This window comes from Mastigoproctus giganteus, chromosome 9, assembly GCF_048544385.1.
Source record: "Mastigoproctus giganteus isolate SK-2022 chromosome 9, ASM4854438v1, whole genome shotgun sequence".
NCBI classification, from domain to species: Eukaryota; Metazoa; Arthropoda; class Arachnida; order Uropygi; family Thelyphonidae; genus Mastigoproctus; species Mastigoproctus giganteus.
In genome coordinates, this window is record NC_143583.1 from 22,743,641 (window position 1) to 22,759,205 (window position 15,565).

Below are 15,565 nucleotides of genomic sequence, written 5' to 3' on the forward strand. Positions count from 1 at the left end.
GAATTCCAGATTCAAGGGAACTTCTCAATTACGTATAATTCCCTTCGGATAGGCTGAGTGTTCAAGAATGACAAAAGCACACGTTAATTTATAACATAACATAGTTTATTTACATATATATATACAACATGATAAAGTGATCAAACTCAAGCACATACTAATATTATTAAAATTTGCCTATGAGCATCAGATATATATGCGATTAATAACATTGGTTTTACACTAGAAGGGTTATTTCCTTCTACACAACAAACTTAATATCCTTAAAAAAACTGCTATAGTTTCTTCTTCCTTCACACATGAACAATAAATATTTAAGAGGTTTAGTTAACACCCTTTCTCCTATGTAAATCAAATTCTTACCTTATAAATTGATTTAGGAATTTCACTCTTAACTTCTGATTTATTTGGAGCCCCCTTTTGCCTTGGGGAATATAGTTTCGCAAACTTTCTCTAATCAAGATAAATCGTACAATTAACATCAATTTCTGGACTAATGCTTGTCCCGAGGGTTAGCTATATTCAGAAGGCTATTCTTTTCTCTGTATTTCTCTACCCTTCCCTTCCAAAATATCTCATACATATATGTTAGACAATATCTAATAACAAATATCCAATTTCTCTCCCTTACCTTTCTACACATGTCTAATTATACATTAATCAAAACCCAAAACTATCATCTGACTTATATCTATATTTATGTATATTTATTTATACCTTTTGTACATCCTTCCCTTAGTATCTTGTATATCCTTCCCTTAACATCTTTCTAAACTTCTACTAATCTGCTATTAGGGTTCCTACAGTCCTTTTGGGGTAAATGAGAATACATGTACTATATAACTAGTCACTTACTTAATTTTTCGAATCGGACTTCTCCGTTTTGGGGCCTTCAGCTCCTTGTGTGGGAATGGCATCATCGTTTGCCAAGGGCATTCATCTCAGGACTTCTAGTTTCTCAATGGGCTGTAGTCTACGTCTGGATAGGGCATCACTGTGTCTTTTAGGAATTTATGGGCTCGTCTTCGATACTGCTACTTAGCCTATGGTTCAGCTATTCTTGCGGACTCGGGATTACAACTTTATCTTCTCAGCTCACTTATCTGCGCCTTTGCCTTTACCACTGCCTTCAGATGATGGACTAGGGTTATTTCTCTCCTTGGCCTTATCACTGCCTTCAGATGATGGACTAGGGTTATTTCTCTCCTTGGCCTTATCACTGCCTTCAGATGATGGACTAGGGTTATTCCTCTTCTTACACTACTTATTTTCACGCTTGCCACTTTCACAACCTTCCTATTACGGACTAGGCTTATTTCTCCATACACTTCACTCGTTTTCACACGGCCACTTTCTCTACCTTCCGATTACGGACAAGGTTTATTTCTCCATACACTTCACTCGTTTGCATACGGGCCACTACCCTTGCCTTCCTCCGATGACGGGCCACTACCCTTGCCTTCCGATGACGGACTACTCGGCTGTTCTCTTCTATCATGAAACTCCTCTAACTTTTCTTAACTTACTGACTGTACTTAAACTTATCTAACCCTTCACTACTCCATCTTAACTTTGTCAGATCTTTCCCAACTGGCTGACAGGACAAGACAGGACTTATCTAACCCTACACATCTTATTACTCCATCTTACCTTTGTCAGAACTTTCTCAACTGCTAACCTCAGTCGTTATCTAACCCTACACACTTATTACTTCATCTTAACTTTGTCAGATTTTTCTCAACTGCTGACCTGAGTACTTATCTAACCCTACATAACTTATTAACTCATTTTTCCACTAACACCGACAAAACTCAACTCTGTTTTTCCTAACTCATCTTCACAAAACACCAACAAAAACTCAACTCAGTGACCCTTCCTAACTCATATTAAAAACGCCAACAAAAAACTCAACTCTGTCTTTGACTAACTCATATTTATCGACACCGACAATTATCTCAACCTTCCCTGTCTTTACTAATCCATTTCCACAAATACCGACAAAAACCTCAACTTTGTGTTTTTTTTTGGCTGCGCGTGCTCTCTTTTGTTTTCCGAATTTGTGTACCGCCCTTTTGTGTTGGCCCACCTTCGCTCAGAAATTTAACCACTCGTACTTCAATATTTAAATTTACATCCCGACTATTCGCTAGTGTGGGTTTCCCATGCTATGTCCATCCCCGCTAGATTCAACCTCCCATTTTGATATCACTATTCCTTTCCCAGGCCGTCAGCTTCCTTTTTGAAATTGGCCGATGATTCTGCAATGCTTCTTTAACTAGTGCCTCCATTAATTTCCCTGGAACAGAAGTTAAACTAACAGGTCTCTAATTACCTGTCTCCCTTTGATCATCCTTTGTGGATTGGGGTTACATCTGCACATCTCTAGTATTAACAGATACCTGTTAATACTTCGCAGTTACCCTAAATTTCTTCAGGTCAAGCTGTTGCAGACTACCAGACGCTAGCCCTATTGTTTTGGACACGGTATTACTCACTTTCTGTTCGTCTCCGATCAAAGGGATGTTCCGACTGATTCGGCTCACCTCTCTATTGTTCTCGAGCAACCCCCCCCCCCCCCTTGTCACCCATTCACCGATGGCTCTGCTACCCGTTTTAGACCTTCAGATTTGTTTACGGTACTCATAGCTGAGTGTTTATCCATTTGTTGGTAGAAATTTCGCTCAGCAGTTCTCACGACTCTCCTTTCCCTTCCATTAGCCCCCTCCTTAATTTAATCTCCCCTATATTTTTAACGATCCACTTTGTTCAATTTATTTGATTTGTTATATTTTATTTTACAATATAACTATTCCTGACGTATCCTTTCTTATTAAATTCTCAGTTTGGGAACGACGATCTGTTATCTTTATATACAATTTACTTGTAAGATTTTACATCTTACAATGAGCTCCCAAACTCTTTTGAAGCCGACACACTATTCTCGTGTCAAAATTAATTCGACATCTCGACAAACTTGCTGGAGGTGTAGGGGGCACAAAGACGAATCGGAATCACATAGCATTGCAGGGTCCGAAATGCCTTCGTCATGCGGTAGAGGACGTTGAACGGGAGGTCGCGTGAACAGCGATCCCGCTGGAAGTCAGCATTTGCGAACCGGTTCCCGAGGCAGTAGGATGCACGAGTATTCAAACGTTGAACTGGCCGACATGCACCTCGCGTATGGAGCTGCGGACTGTAACGGGCGCGCCGCTCTGCGCTTGTACCAGGAACGTTTCCCCGCACAGGCGTGCTCCTCATGATACGATTTTAATCGTATGATGAGAAGGTTACGTGAGACTGGTTGTTTCACGAGAGGTACCACGAATCGAGAGCGAACGACGAGCACGCCAGACAATGAGGAGAATGTCCTACGTCTTGCAGAAGGCAATCCGAGTATGAGTACTCGAGCGATAGGCCAACGATTGGGTATTTCCCAATCCACTGTATGGAGGATACTGTCAACAAACCAAACAAGTTCATACCATCTGCAACGCGTCCAATCATTGCAGCCTGCGGATTATCCACTCCGGAGGGCTTCTGCTACTTGGTTTCTTCAACAGAAACGGTTCGCAAATGCTGACTTCCAGCGGGATCGCTGTTCACGCGACCTCCCGTTCAACGTCCTCTACCGCATGACGAAGGCATTTCGGACTCTGCAATGCTATGTGATTCCGATTCGTCTTTGTGCCCCCTACACCTCCTGCAAGTTTGTCGCATTGGTAGTGAATCACCCTGTATATATATATATATATATATATATATATTTTTTTTTTTTTTGGGAAAATTAGCGGTATACAACTTCCTTTGTTTTTGGCAAAACTTTAATGTATTAATAATTACATTACTCCGGCTTAAAAAGCAATCTATCTTTTCTACACTAAAAAACTAAAATAATTTCTTATGCCGATTATTTCTTAAGCACCATCCATCAATTCAAGAAAGAAGACCAAGCTATAGTAACCACAAACATAAACAACTTACTCAAATCTGTAACAGTTTATGTTGGCAAACAATCTAAGCAAATTAGCGTTATCTTTTCACAAAGGTCAATATCGTTTCAAATTTAACCGAGCTCATCGGCAGTATAATCTCAAAGGATGTCTAATTACTGAAATTATCCCGGAACTGTCAGATCCCCCACAAACACTAAACGAATTCTGTCAGACGAATACTGGCTAATGGAGTGGATGGCATAGAAACAAGATGCCCCAAGCAATGACATACTTCCTGACTGCCACGTAACCTTAAGTTCAGACCAGTACACATTAGAAAATTTAAAAGATTAAAAAACGACAAATTAAATGATAATAAGCAAAATTGATACTCTGTACTTTGTGGATACTACTGGAAGATCCCGGTTCCAGTACTTCGAGTCAAACCAGCACTTTAAACTTGACTAGAAGGGACAAAGAAATTGCTTCCGTTTCAGAGGCTGCAAAAAACTCAAGACTTGGACATAGACAATGTCGGATTTAGGTATTCTTGAGAACTGGTGCACATATTTTTGGATGCCCCAAAATAAGGAACCCCTACAGCCTGCTGGTCGGTTCTCCCTTGGAATTCTGGAGCAATTGCACCTCAGTAAATCCGGCCTTGGACATAGGTCATCAAAGTTATGTCAAGAACAAAAAGCACAAGAAATATAAATAGAAAGACAGCTTACCGAGTCAAATAGAACTGAAAGCACCATGCACAGACGACAAGCAGAACTAGAATGTTCAATACCCACAAAATTCCAATTAAATCAAATCGTAGTATTTAAGACTTTTAATTGAAAGCAATGGAATCGATACACCAATGACTAAAATAACCAATAATTTTCTGCATAAACTGTGAACTGTAAAGAAATACTAAATATAATGCTGTAGTAATAACTACTTGTAATCCTAAATTACAATACTGTAAATAATACTAGCCATATATTCACTGATCTAGGTGGTAGGGTTGGTATAGAGTAGTGATAGGCATAATATTGACATAATCAATTATATGATGGCGAATAATAATGAATAAAAAAATATATATATAATATATATTATTCATTTGTGTGTGTGTGTGTGTGTGTAATTCAAGTTTAGTATTTTTTTACTCTGTATAAGTCGACCTTAAATTTTACTAATTATTACTAATTATATTTAGAAAAAGTGCTAATTATATGATGAGAGAAATAGGTGTATTATACAATACAGGCGTATTGTATAATACACCTATTCGTGATACAATAGGTATACTTTCACAAACTTGTTTTTATTGTTCTTTGAAGTTGCATTTTGAGAACACCTTGCATCTCTTAACATAATCAGTAACGACAAGGATTCATAAATCTGATATGTGCAGTTGATAATTTTGAAAGCAAATTTTTTATTGAATAATCATAAAAAAACATGTTTCTAATTATCTCTAATAAGTTAAACTGCTTACCTTAGTAAGTTTTCAAATGTTTCTGGCTGGATGTTGGTAATCCTCACTTCCGTACATGTTGGCCTCGCTGTTGACGATACTGGAGGCTCGGAGGAGGACGAAACACCCCCAGAAGGGAATTCAGTACAGTTGTTGCCAGGACCGTCAGCAACTCCACAGAGGCTATCAAATGGACGTAAAGACATCGACTGAGAATCGAGAATAGCTCTCAGAAAGGTAGGTTCTCGCTCAAGTACTTTACGGTGACCTGGTATTCTCCAGGGCTCGTGCCCCACCAAAAACACCATGTCCTTTTCATCTTCACTATTGTATAAGACTATTCCAGGACTAGGCGCAGATGGTTGCGGATGACTGCCGCCAGATGGAGACGTTGGAGATAAGTAAAAATGGGGCTGTTGATTTGAATACTTAGAGGATCCAACGCTTTTGCTTTTCTGAAGCCGTTCATTCTTGTCCGCCTCAGATGAAGGCATAGTGGATAGCAGGAGGTTAGGCCGACGAACTGGAAAGGATGAAGGAGGTGAGGGTTGCTGACGATCCTGTGGACTCACGGGGGAGGAGTCCCCGCCAGTCGGATGGGACCAAGTGCACAGACCTTGCTCTGGGACAAGTCGGTGAAAGGTATTGGGAAGACACTAAAAAAAAAAATAAATAAAATAAACTGTTTTGTATTCAATTGCAAAGTTGCAGTTTCAGTATTAAATTATGAATTTAGTTCTTAATGATCGAGAATGATAATCAAAAGTTTGGTAGAGATGCATAAATTAAATATGTCGATTTTAATATATTTTTTTCAAAATTTAAAATATTTGATAAGGGATTAGCTATTTAGTAATTGTTACTTTTACCACAATTTCTTTTCAAATGATATTTATGATATTTTATTACCGTTTGATCTAGAACCTAAAACTAACGTTAGTTGAGTAACTACCTACGTATTTTCCTGTCTCTAAAACTGAGACTGTCGCTCATCATCCTACGCCTTGCTGTTGAAGAAAATCGATTTTAACTATAGTCAGCAATTTCGTTGATTTTTTCTCGTCGAAATTCTCGCTAACTACGGTCAGTTAGCCTTCAACAGAATGTTGGATACAAGTGTAGAGAAACAGGCAGTCTGGCCGGAACACTACAAACGATGTTTGTGTTGACTGCATGCCACTACGCTTGTTCCGCCATCCAACTAACTGGGTAAAACTTTCACTAAGAGAAGTATCCTTCGCCACACACTCAAATAATTCCCATTTTCTGTTTGTCTCATAGCGGTAAGTGAACTAATATAGAATTGGCAAGGTTGGATACCCATGGGAGGTTGCAAATTATCGTGAGTGCGTGCACACACACAGGTCAAGGGAAATGATTAATTCTTGAGTTGTCATAGAAAATGGAATCCACAAACACAAGGACGATATATGACTCCATCCCTTCTTGCTTCCTAACGATACGGATCATTGAATACTACAAAGAACAGACAGGTATATGCGCAATTGGAGCATGGGACTGTAGTCATATTCATCTTCTAGTGATCTCTGTTCTCTACCGGTAGCTTCTCACTTTTTCCAATTATAAGTCATAATTTAACGATTTGGACAGCAGCTCTTGAGATGACTAATAGTGCTTTCTGCATAAGTACATTTCAGGATTTTCATTGGTCAAAATTTTGTACTGGAATTTATTCTCATTTCTCATTGGCTGCAGCATTAGCCTACTTATCAATAACAATATTATCAATGCACTTTTCCTGTTAATTAAACCCATTATTGAACCAAGAACTAACATACAAAAGTAACTTAAAGATGAGGTTTTCAAAATTTTTATCCTTTTTTTATACTAAAGTTTGTATTTTGTTACTCCAGATTTGGGCTTGACTTGCAGATTTTACCACATCTGAATCATATCGTGATTATTGATCAATGACCCAAATTTTCTGTTTGCCTGCGGCGATCGCAGCCCGGTCTCCTGGACCAGTCTGCCCCCTGCTCAAATGTTCTTTGTTACTTCCAAATTGAAACAAATTAGGTGATGTACACATAGCGTCACATTTTACATCTTCGATTATCATCTCAGGGGAAATCTTTTGTTCTGTCCTGCATTCAGATTTTGTATTTGCATAGCAGTTCTTTTTCTGGATTGGGGGGGGGGGGTGAATAATGCACTGGGGAAATAGGTTATCCTAGCGACATGATATTTGCTACAAAGGTCCAGCAGAATATTTTGAATAAGTATTGAAATTTTAAAAAGGATCATCAGAGGCGTTGTTCCAGAATTATCGCATCGTTTCTGTGAGTTAGGGGGACTCAGGGGCTATTAAATCGGAGTTAGTTCTACAACCTCCAGAAGGGCTAGCAAAACGTGATGAATATATATTATCTGACTTTTCCCTTCTCTAATGATGCCCGAAACATACATTTATTTATATAGATTTCTATGGGGGAGGAAGAGGATCGGTGTTATGAAATCGTAATTGACCTAAAAGGTTAAAAAGGTTTCCAGGAAACAGCAAAACACATAAGTCGAAAATTTGGTGTCGATCCTATTTGCCTTCTCGAATAATGCTTGAATATTTGAAACTAGACAGGTTTATATGGGAGCTGTCGAATTGTTATCAAACTGAAATTTTCTTGTCAAGTAACGGTGAAACACTAGAAACATTTTATGTATGCAAATAACTAGAAATTTTACGGAAAAAATTAAATTTCTGAATTTTTGTTGGTCCAATTTTTATGAAATTTTGGAGGGCTTAATGAATCTCTCTAAAATACTCAAATATAAACTTTCATGGAAATTTCATCCCCTAGGAATCGAATTGTTGCGTGTGGACGGACGGATAGACGTCGTGAAGACAATAGATGCTTTACGCATTTGAGAATGCGCCTAAAATGCATTTTTCTGCCAGAATGGTATAATAGGAATTAAACTGCGAGTCGCAAATTGACACCCTATCCAGAAATAAACTATTCACATACTTTGTACACCACGATAATTATTTATCTTGTGACAAAGTGAACAATTTAATTTTCGCACACTTTTTAGCTTTTACTTTTTTACTATGAACTATACACCATTTTTGAACTATACACTGTTCACTCTTAACTTCGATCCTGAATAAACAAATATAGCTATGATCGAGTAAAGCTCTCATTGTTCAGTATTCAATGGCGAATGAGAGCTTTACTCGATGACATATATACAGTATTTTTTTATGGCAGGATTAAAGTTACTGAACAGGGTGCAGAATCGAGTGGACTTAAAAAAAATTGTACAGAATTTCAAAGAAATGTTTCGTTTTTAGTGCTGCCATCTGTTAGTTGAGTAAGACACTATCATCACAACGTTTCGAATATCGTATAACTATGATAGCCTTAAAATAAATACGCAGATAAAAGTTTAGTTCAAAATATTGAAGATCTTGATCTTAATATTTAAGTAGTCGTGTTAATTTATGAGCATTTTTTTACAAAAAAATATGAGTGAAAACAGCACATAAAGTTACTAAACTTGAGCATTAGTCCTTCGAGTGGATCTCTCTCTCTCTCTCTCTCTCTCTCTCCTGTTTGATGCTTTCTCTTAATTCGAGATATTTGGGCATTTAGCAATGTTTTAAAATGCGTTACACTTGGTAATGAGAGTCGGAGGCCATTGTTCAATGAACTCAGAATCAGGTGGTTGTTTCGTTATGCAGATAAAATTTATGTGGAAACAACTGATAGTGGTCTCTGCGACCTCTCATAAATGCTCGCAACAGCAGTCATGTATTAAGTTTAAAAACCAAAAAACATTGCATATGGGGCGGTGTTCCAATAAAAGAATTGCATTGCATTTTTAGTTATTTTTATTTATTTTTATTTTTTTAATACTTAGGATGCTCTACACTGCAGTTCAGAATTATGTTATATTCGTTCGTTTATGTTACGCACATAATTATATAAATATTTATGCGATATTTAACATCCCGCTATAATGTAACTTGGTAAATTAATATCAGAATACGATTTTTTATCGATTTCAGCTCGGGCATATATAAATGATGTGTGCTTAAAAGCGCACACTACAGGAGAAGATATTTCATAAGGTTTTCTGTTTGTGTAAAATTCCACACGCGCACGTTTGGAACATACGCTGTGGATGGCTAATGGCAGAGTGAGGAAAGGACGGCCCCTAGCTGAGGTGGCCAGTGCCTTAAAACGTGCGAAGAATGATAATTTCAAAATTATAGCAAACACCCCAGAGAGTGGCACCCACCAGGCTTGCACTTCTTCTGGTGGGTGCGGTATAGTGTGCTAGTACAGGCCCGGCTCCTCGTGACAAGGGGAATTCGCCCATATGGTGACTGCACCCTTGTGGCGAAGTGGCTTGACTAACAAGTACAACATATTACACTTTACTAACATTCTTGCATTTCACACTTTTCAGGCCCTTTGTAGAAGTTTTACATCAATTACGGAGTGCACAGGTGGAAATGGGCGGAAGCCTAGGAGCCACCATCGACATGAATATACATACCCCAAAGACTGGGCCCACCTTCCCGTGGTATGGACGAGTACCCAGAATCATCTCTACAGGTGACTGATGCTTCTAGGTAGCCAAGCGGCCAGAATATAATAACAGAACACATACATAATACACACAAATCTACACTACTCACATTTCTGGCCCTCTTACAGTGGTACTGTTCTTCACAGAGATACGAGGCGGAGTTGAACAGGCGTTCTAGACAAAAACACATTTCCACACACATTACCCCTAACAAAAACACATGTCCACATGTCCACCCCAGAAACAGGCAGGTTGTCTCTAATCTAATTCAAGGTTAGCCAACAGTTACGTCGCAGAATTGTCACTATGTTATAACTCTTGGTTGATCTACCATCAGCTCTCTCTCTTTTTCTATATATTGAGCTCTCATCAGCCGCAGAAAAGACCGTTTAGAGACAAACCGTATACAGCAGCTCCAGAAACCATGGGCCATTACCTATAGGGTCCCCCTATAGTTAACGGAAAGAGGGAACCCTGCAGGTAACGACGGCCCATGGTTTCTTGTGCCCTTAACCTCTCTCTTACAGATACTTTGATTTGGTACACACAACATGTCTCTGAAGTCGATACCAATGGACAAATTTTCTTTTTACAGATGAGCTGAGATTCAGTCTTGAAACTTATTTTCAATTTGTCTTCATCCTCCAGAAGCAGAAGAACATAAAGTTCAAACTTTTCATCTATTCGCTATAAAGGTCATAGCGACATTACTAATGCTTAATTTTTTATGTTTTTCCCTATACAATACCTTGACATTTTTGTGTTTTATTTTTCTTTGTGTTAATTTTAAATTCAAACTATGACGGAATGGAGAGAGAAAAAAAATAGATCCAGTCATAAGTATGACAAGGCACCCCTCGCCATTAAAAAAAAAAAACCAAAACATATTATTTATGTTTGGAACATCGCCCATTTTTGCATAAAGGATACGCTTTTTTTGGCCTAAAATCCATATATTTTTTACATACATTGTTTCTAATTTTTTTAAAATCCAAGAATTTGGGTACTTTTTCGAATTCTCGTAAAACTCTTTGTACGTAAAACCGAACTAGACTTTCGAGATTGTCATTTTCTTATAGCAAACGCGCTTCCATATTGAAGCCTTGTGTACAAAGAAAACCATTTTGCAGCACAGTATTAAACATACAAGGAGTGGCTCTGTTAACAATTAGCGTATCCTATGTACCGATGTAACATAAGAGCGGTGTTACGTGTCATCAAAGCGTGTACAATTTGGTTTCGTGATTTTATTCATAAGCGAGTACTACATACGCTTACCGCATGCTTTACAGTTTACTGTGTAGTGTAATAAAATCACAGTGTAAACTTTTGAAATTGCAGAAATAATAGAATTAAAACGTAGAGAATAATAGCGGTCGACTTGCACGCCAAAAATATATATTAGTTTTTGATGCAACATCGATACAGCAAATTATATCCATTTTTAATTTATCAGAGAAAAAATAAATAAACATTCTAAGTTTCTGTCCAGTATCACAACCTGAGGTTGATATCGGCTGCTTTGGAAAGTTGGCATCATACTAATTTAACGCTCACTCAAGGTCTGGTAATAACAGTCAATGCATAAAATGCAGTGTTTCTCCCCCCCCCCCAACAAAACAACTAATGCTATGAGGTGTTAGTGTATTCTATGGGTAGTTTGCTTATTTGTTGGATGAACAATACCCGAGTTTCCCGGGAGGAGCAGAACGTGAAACCCTGGCTTAAGACCGACTAACTCAGGATGAGGTAAAAATTTCCTTCCATCAAGAGGAGAAGAATCTTTTCTATTTTTTTTTTTTTTTTTTTTCCAGTTTAGAAGAGTTGGTATGTTTTCTTAGCTGAGTCGTAGCTAGGGAACAATGATTCAATGATTGCAATTTCTTCCAGCCATGTATGGAATATCTAGTTTGCCAGATATTCCACGCATGGCTAGATATTCCACACACAGGAAGACATTTGCATTTTGACGGTTAAACAAAGGTTTGGAATATGTAGCTCGTAGATATTTCGTGCACAGGCCATGCACCGTTTCTCTGCCATATAGTTCCTCCCATTCACAGCTACCATACAGCGATAAATTTTCACTGGTTCATCAGTGCACACTGAGCATATTTCGAAACAGCATTACTGTTCGCAGTTCACTAACTACAGCCACCGCTCCCGCCTCTTGTTGTTTATTCGACATCTGTATTTACACACCGGTTCTAAAGGTCAACGGTTTCTGTTCTGCAGGCTTATATTTCATCGAAATCATGTCACTGTGAGATCAAATTGCTGATTCTATATTATCGAATTAAATTCAACAGCACTTAACTTCTCAGTAAAACCATCATATTTGATGAGACCCCAAACTACTGACAAAATGGATAGAGGTTGTTTGGCTGGAAAGCAGCCGATGTAAACATAGAACAAGAAGGCTGTAAATTAAATACAGTACACATCCAGAAAAACTAATGAAGAGAATTTTGATTTTATGCTGTTTTTGACGTTTACGATTATTGCCAAGATGGCTAAGAAGCAAAGAGAGAAAGATCCTTTCTTTTCCACTGTGTGGGGGGTCTCGCATTCCTGGGAACAAGGTTTAGCTGCTTGTAACCAGAGCTTATTTCAAATTGCCATCTTCCAAGTATCTGTGTGCTAATGTGGGATGACAAGTCATCAGGATAGCCGAATGACATCCTCTGACAGAGAACATTAATAAACACACGCTGCAGATCACAATGTGGCTATTCATTTTGTAAGTGCACTTTGTGCTTCCAGACGGGCAGTATTAACCTATGGCACTGCTGCACATCCTCATGTGTTACCCTCCAAAATACCAGAGACGGTGAAAGGGGGAGGGAAGAGGAAGAAGTGTGTTTGTTTAAATATACGCAGTAGTGCGCCTTCTCACACCTACGCTATCCGTTCTTCAGAAGATGAGGTTATGTCAGGTGACCCATTTGCCGGAAGCCTGCATTCCTGCTTTGGTTGTAAACGATCCTGGCCAAGAGCAGGGTGAAAGGTGATGTGCCAACGTTCCAACCAAGTTATGAGTGGCTGATAGCCCCTGTGGATTTTATGTCTCTGCAAAGTGAATTTCAAATTCTACATAAAAAGACTGTAGTGGCCCTTCATTAATCCCAATTAAACAGATCACCACTGCACAGTATAGCAAGTAGTGGCGTGGCATCTGTACGTAAAATCTGGACACAAATCCACTGCGTACGTGTTTTGGTGGAGGACTATATGAACTTGAAAATTCTTTGAAATGGTTTATTGTAGAAAGCGGAATATTTATCTTTAAAATAGAGCCCCACAATATGACAGCGTTCAGTGATCTTTAACTTTCCACTTTTTAATATACTGAACCTTTGTTCATTTCTGAATTATTTGCTTTAAGGCGGGAACGAAAGTATGGAAGAAATGTTTATTTTCATAAGATAAAATCAGATGGCTAATATGGAAGAAATCATATTACCCAGTAAGACTCAGGAAAGGAAACTTTATAGAAGTTTTCCCACAAGAAATAGGTAAGAACAAATAGCGTACGGTGAACTCAGTAAGATTCCTTTAAAAATCTATTCATTGCAGGGGCTTTTTGACTTTCCATCGCTGCGTCACATCGCTATGTGCTTTCTTCGTGTTTAGCCGTAAATCCACAATCGCATGTATAATCAGATTGAAATCTCTACGCCAACACAAGCATTTCTTTCTGCGATTTTCCCACCATCTTTTGTTAGTGGGAAGTCAGCGAACTCGCCTATATGTCATTCCTAATCGTCTAACTGGCTGTTTATCGTTGCTTCGACCCTAGCGTTGTGAGCTCTATTCATACCCCCTTGTAAATGGCAGTTTGGGGCAGATCGGGCCGATAAGTGCCTCCTATTGTATGTTGCTTTTGTGGCTTGTTCCCGAAGAACGAAAACTCTTTGTACGTCCACTCCCTCAGCTTTTTATTTTGTTTTTCTTCTGCCTTTCGCCTGTCTGGGATGATGTTCGTCAGCATGAATTCAAGCGTGTCTTTCTACTGTTCACCCACTTCGATGGAATGTTCTTTTTTTGACTCCCGATATACGGAACTTTAGAGTCAGTTATGATCTCTCTCTCTCTTTGCATGCGGTCAGTGGGACTTTTCAGGGCGAGATTTTGTCACAAAAAGATAGGCGACATTATGTCTGCTTTGCTTACACAAGCATATTCAGGTCTATAGTATACACAGAAAAATTTTAGTACCTTATTTTTTCCTGGATGGGCACAAAGTCCACATGCTTAAGTGAAAATTGTTTAGTAAAGCTGTAACAACTGTTCCAAGTTGGATCAGTTGGAACTTGTGTATTCAAACTGAAATAAATAAAATAATAGTAATTTATAGCATTATCTATAAGCGCAACTTCGGCGTTTGGATGCCCTCCAAAAAATCTAAAAGGAGCGCTGTTAAAAGTATTAATTTACATATTCTAAAGCACTTTTGGATAACCTCACCCCATTGCAATTTTACAGTATATAGTTGTGCCAGTGGCATCATCCCATTGTTGCAATTATTCATCCTCTAGTATTTTAGGCGAGGACTGTTAGAGGTCATTAGAGGTTCAGTCTTTTTCCGATTAGAACCAACATCAGCTTGTGATCATTCTAGTAACATGGATATCGTTACACATTTTTCTAGGAGAAATGTAGTTATGTAGTTTGATGTCTGTCCATCGATAGATATGATGTAATGTACAAAGTAATGTATATAATTTGGGGGGAGGGGGATGGAAAGGAGTATCCTCGCTTGTTCCACCTTGATGACATCCGTGTGTGACGAATGAATATCAATTGTTAAAGTGTAAGTTCTGTAATCATATGGAGGGGAGGCACAACCTATGGACCTTCAGTCTGCGTACCTCTTGTTTGTTTGTTGTTTGGTTTTTTAGGAGCATTAGCAACTAAGGCCATATTGCTCCGGGAATATGCAGTGGTCATCCCCTGACCTTTCCGCATCCTCCGTATTTGGTGGTGACGGGCTCGAACCCCGGTCTAATCAAGAAGCGTGTGCTACGCACTGCTGCTCCTTCCCACCTGGCTACGGAGACGCCTGCGTACATCTTCTGTAGCCTTCCAATACGAGGAGCGTTTGAAAAGTTTGTGGCTGAGTATGAAAGGTTAGTGGTACAGTGTTAAAAATTTCTATACTTAATGTACATTAGCCGCATTTTGATGGCGCATAAGCCAAAGCAGCTTATGCGCCATCAAACAAATCCCCATAACAACTTAATGTATAACACTTAAAATTGTAGCCCGCTATATTTCATGCAGTTTCAATGAGGTCCGTTTATAATTACAGTATTTAGGAAAAAAGGGACTAAGGCCATTGGTGACGATATGGTTACAACATTGGGAGAGGATGCTCCTTAAATGAAGGAACGGCGCCTCCGTAGCCAGGTGGGCAGGAGCAGCAGTGCGTAGCACACGCTTCTTGATTAGACCGGGGTTCGAGCCCGTGACCATCAAATACGGAGGATGCGGAAAGGTCAGAGAATGACCACCGCATATCCCCGGAGCAATATGGCCTTAGTTGCTAATGCTCCTAAAAACCAAATAACAAACAAACAAACAAACAAACGAAGGAAGATCCTGGAAGATG

General features: G+C 38.9%; 1 protein-coding gene across 4 annotated transcripts in view; it reads right to left on the bottom strand.

Moving 5' to 3' along the window:
- The window catches only part of LOC150080088 (BTB/POZ domain-containing protein 2-like), a 259,382-nt gene that overhangs the window by 9,452 nt on the left and 234,365 nt on the right, over window positions 1-15,565 (bottom strand). For all 4 annotated transcript variants that reach the window (XM_090381237.1, XM_090381238.1, XM_090381239.1 and 1 more), the window contains exon 2: window positions 5,422-6,056. In XM_090381237.1, coding sequence (XP_090237363.1) covers window positions 5,422-6,056 — 635 coding nt within the window. The remainder of the gene's footprint in view (window positions 1-5,421; window positions 6,057-15,565) is intronic.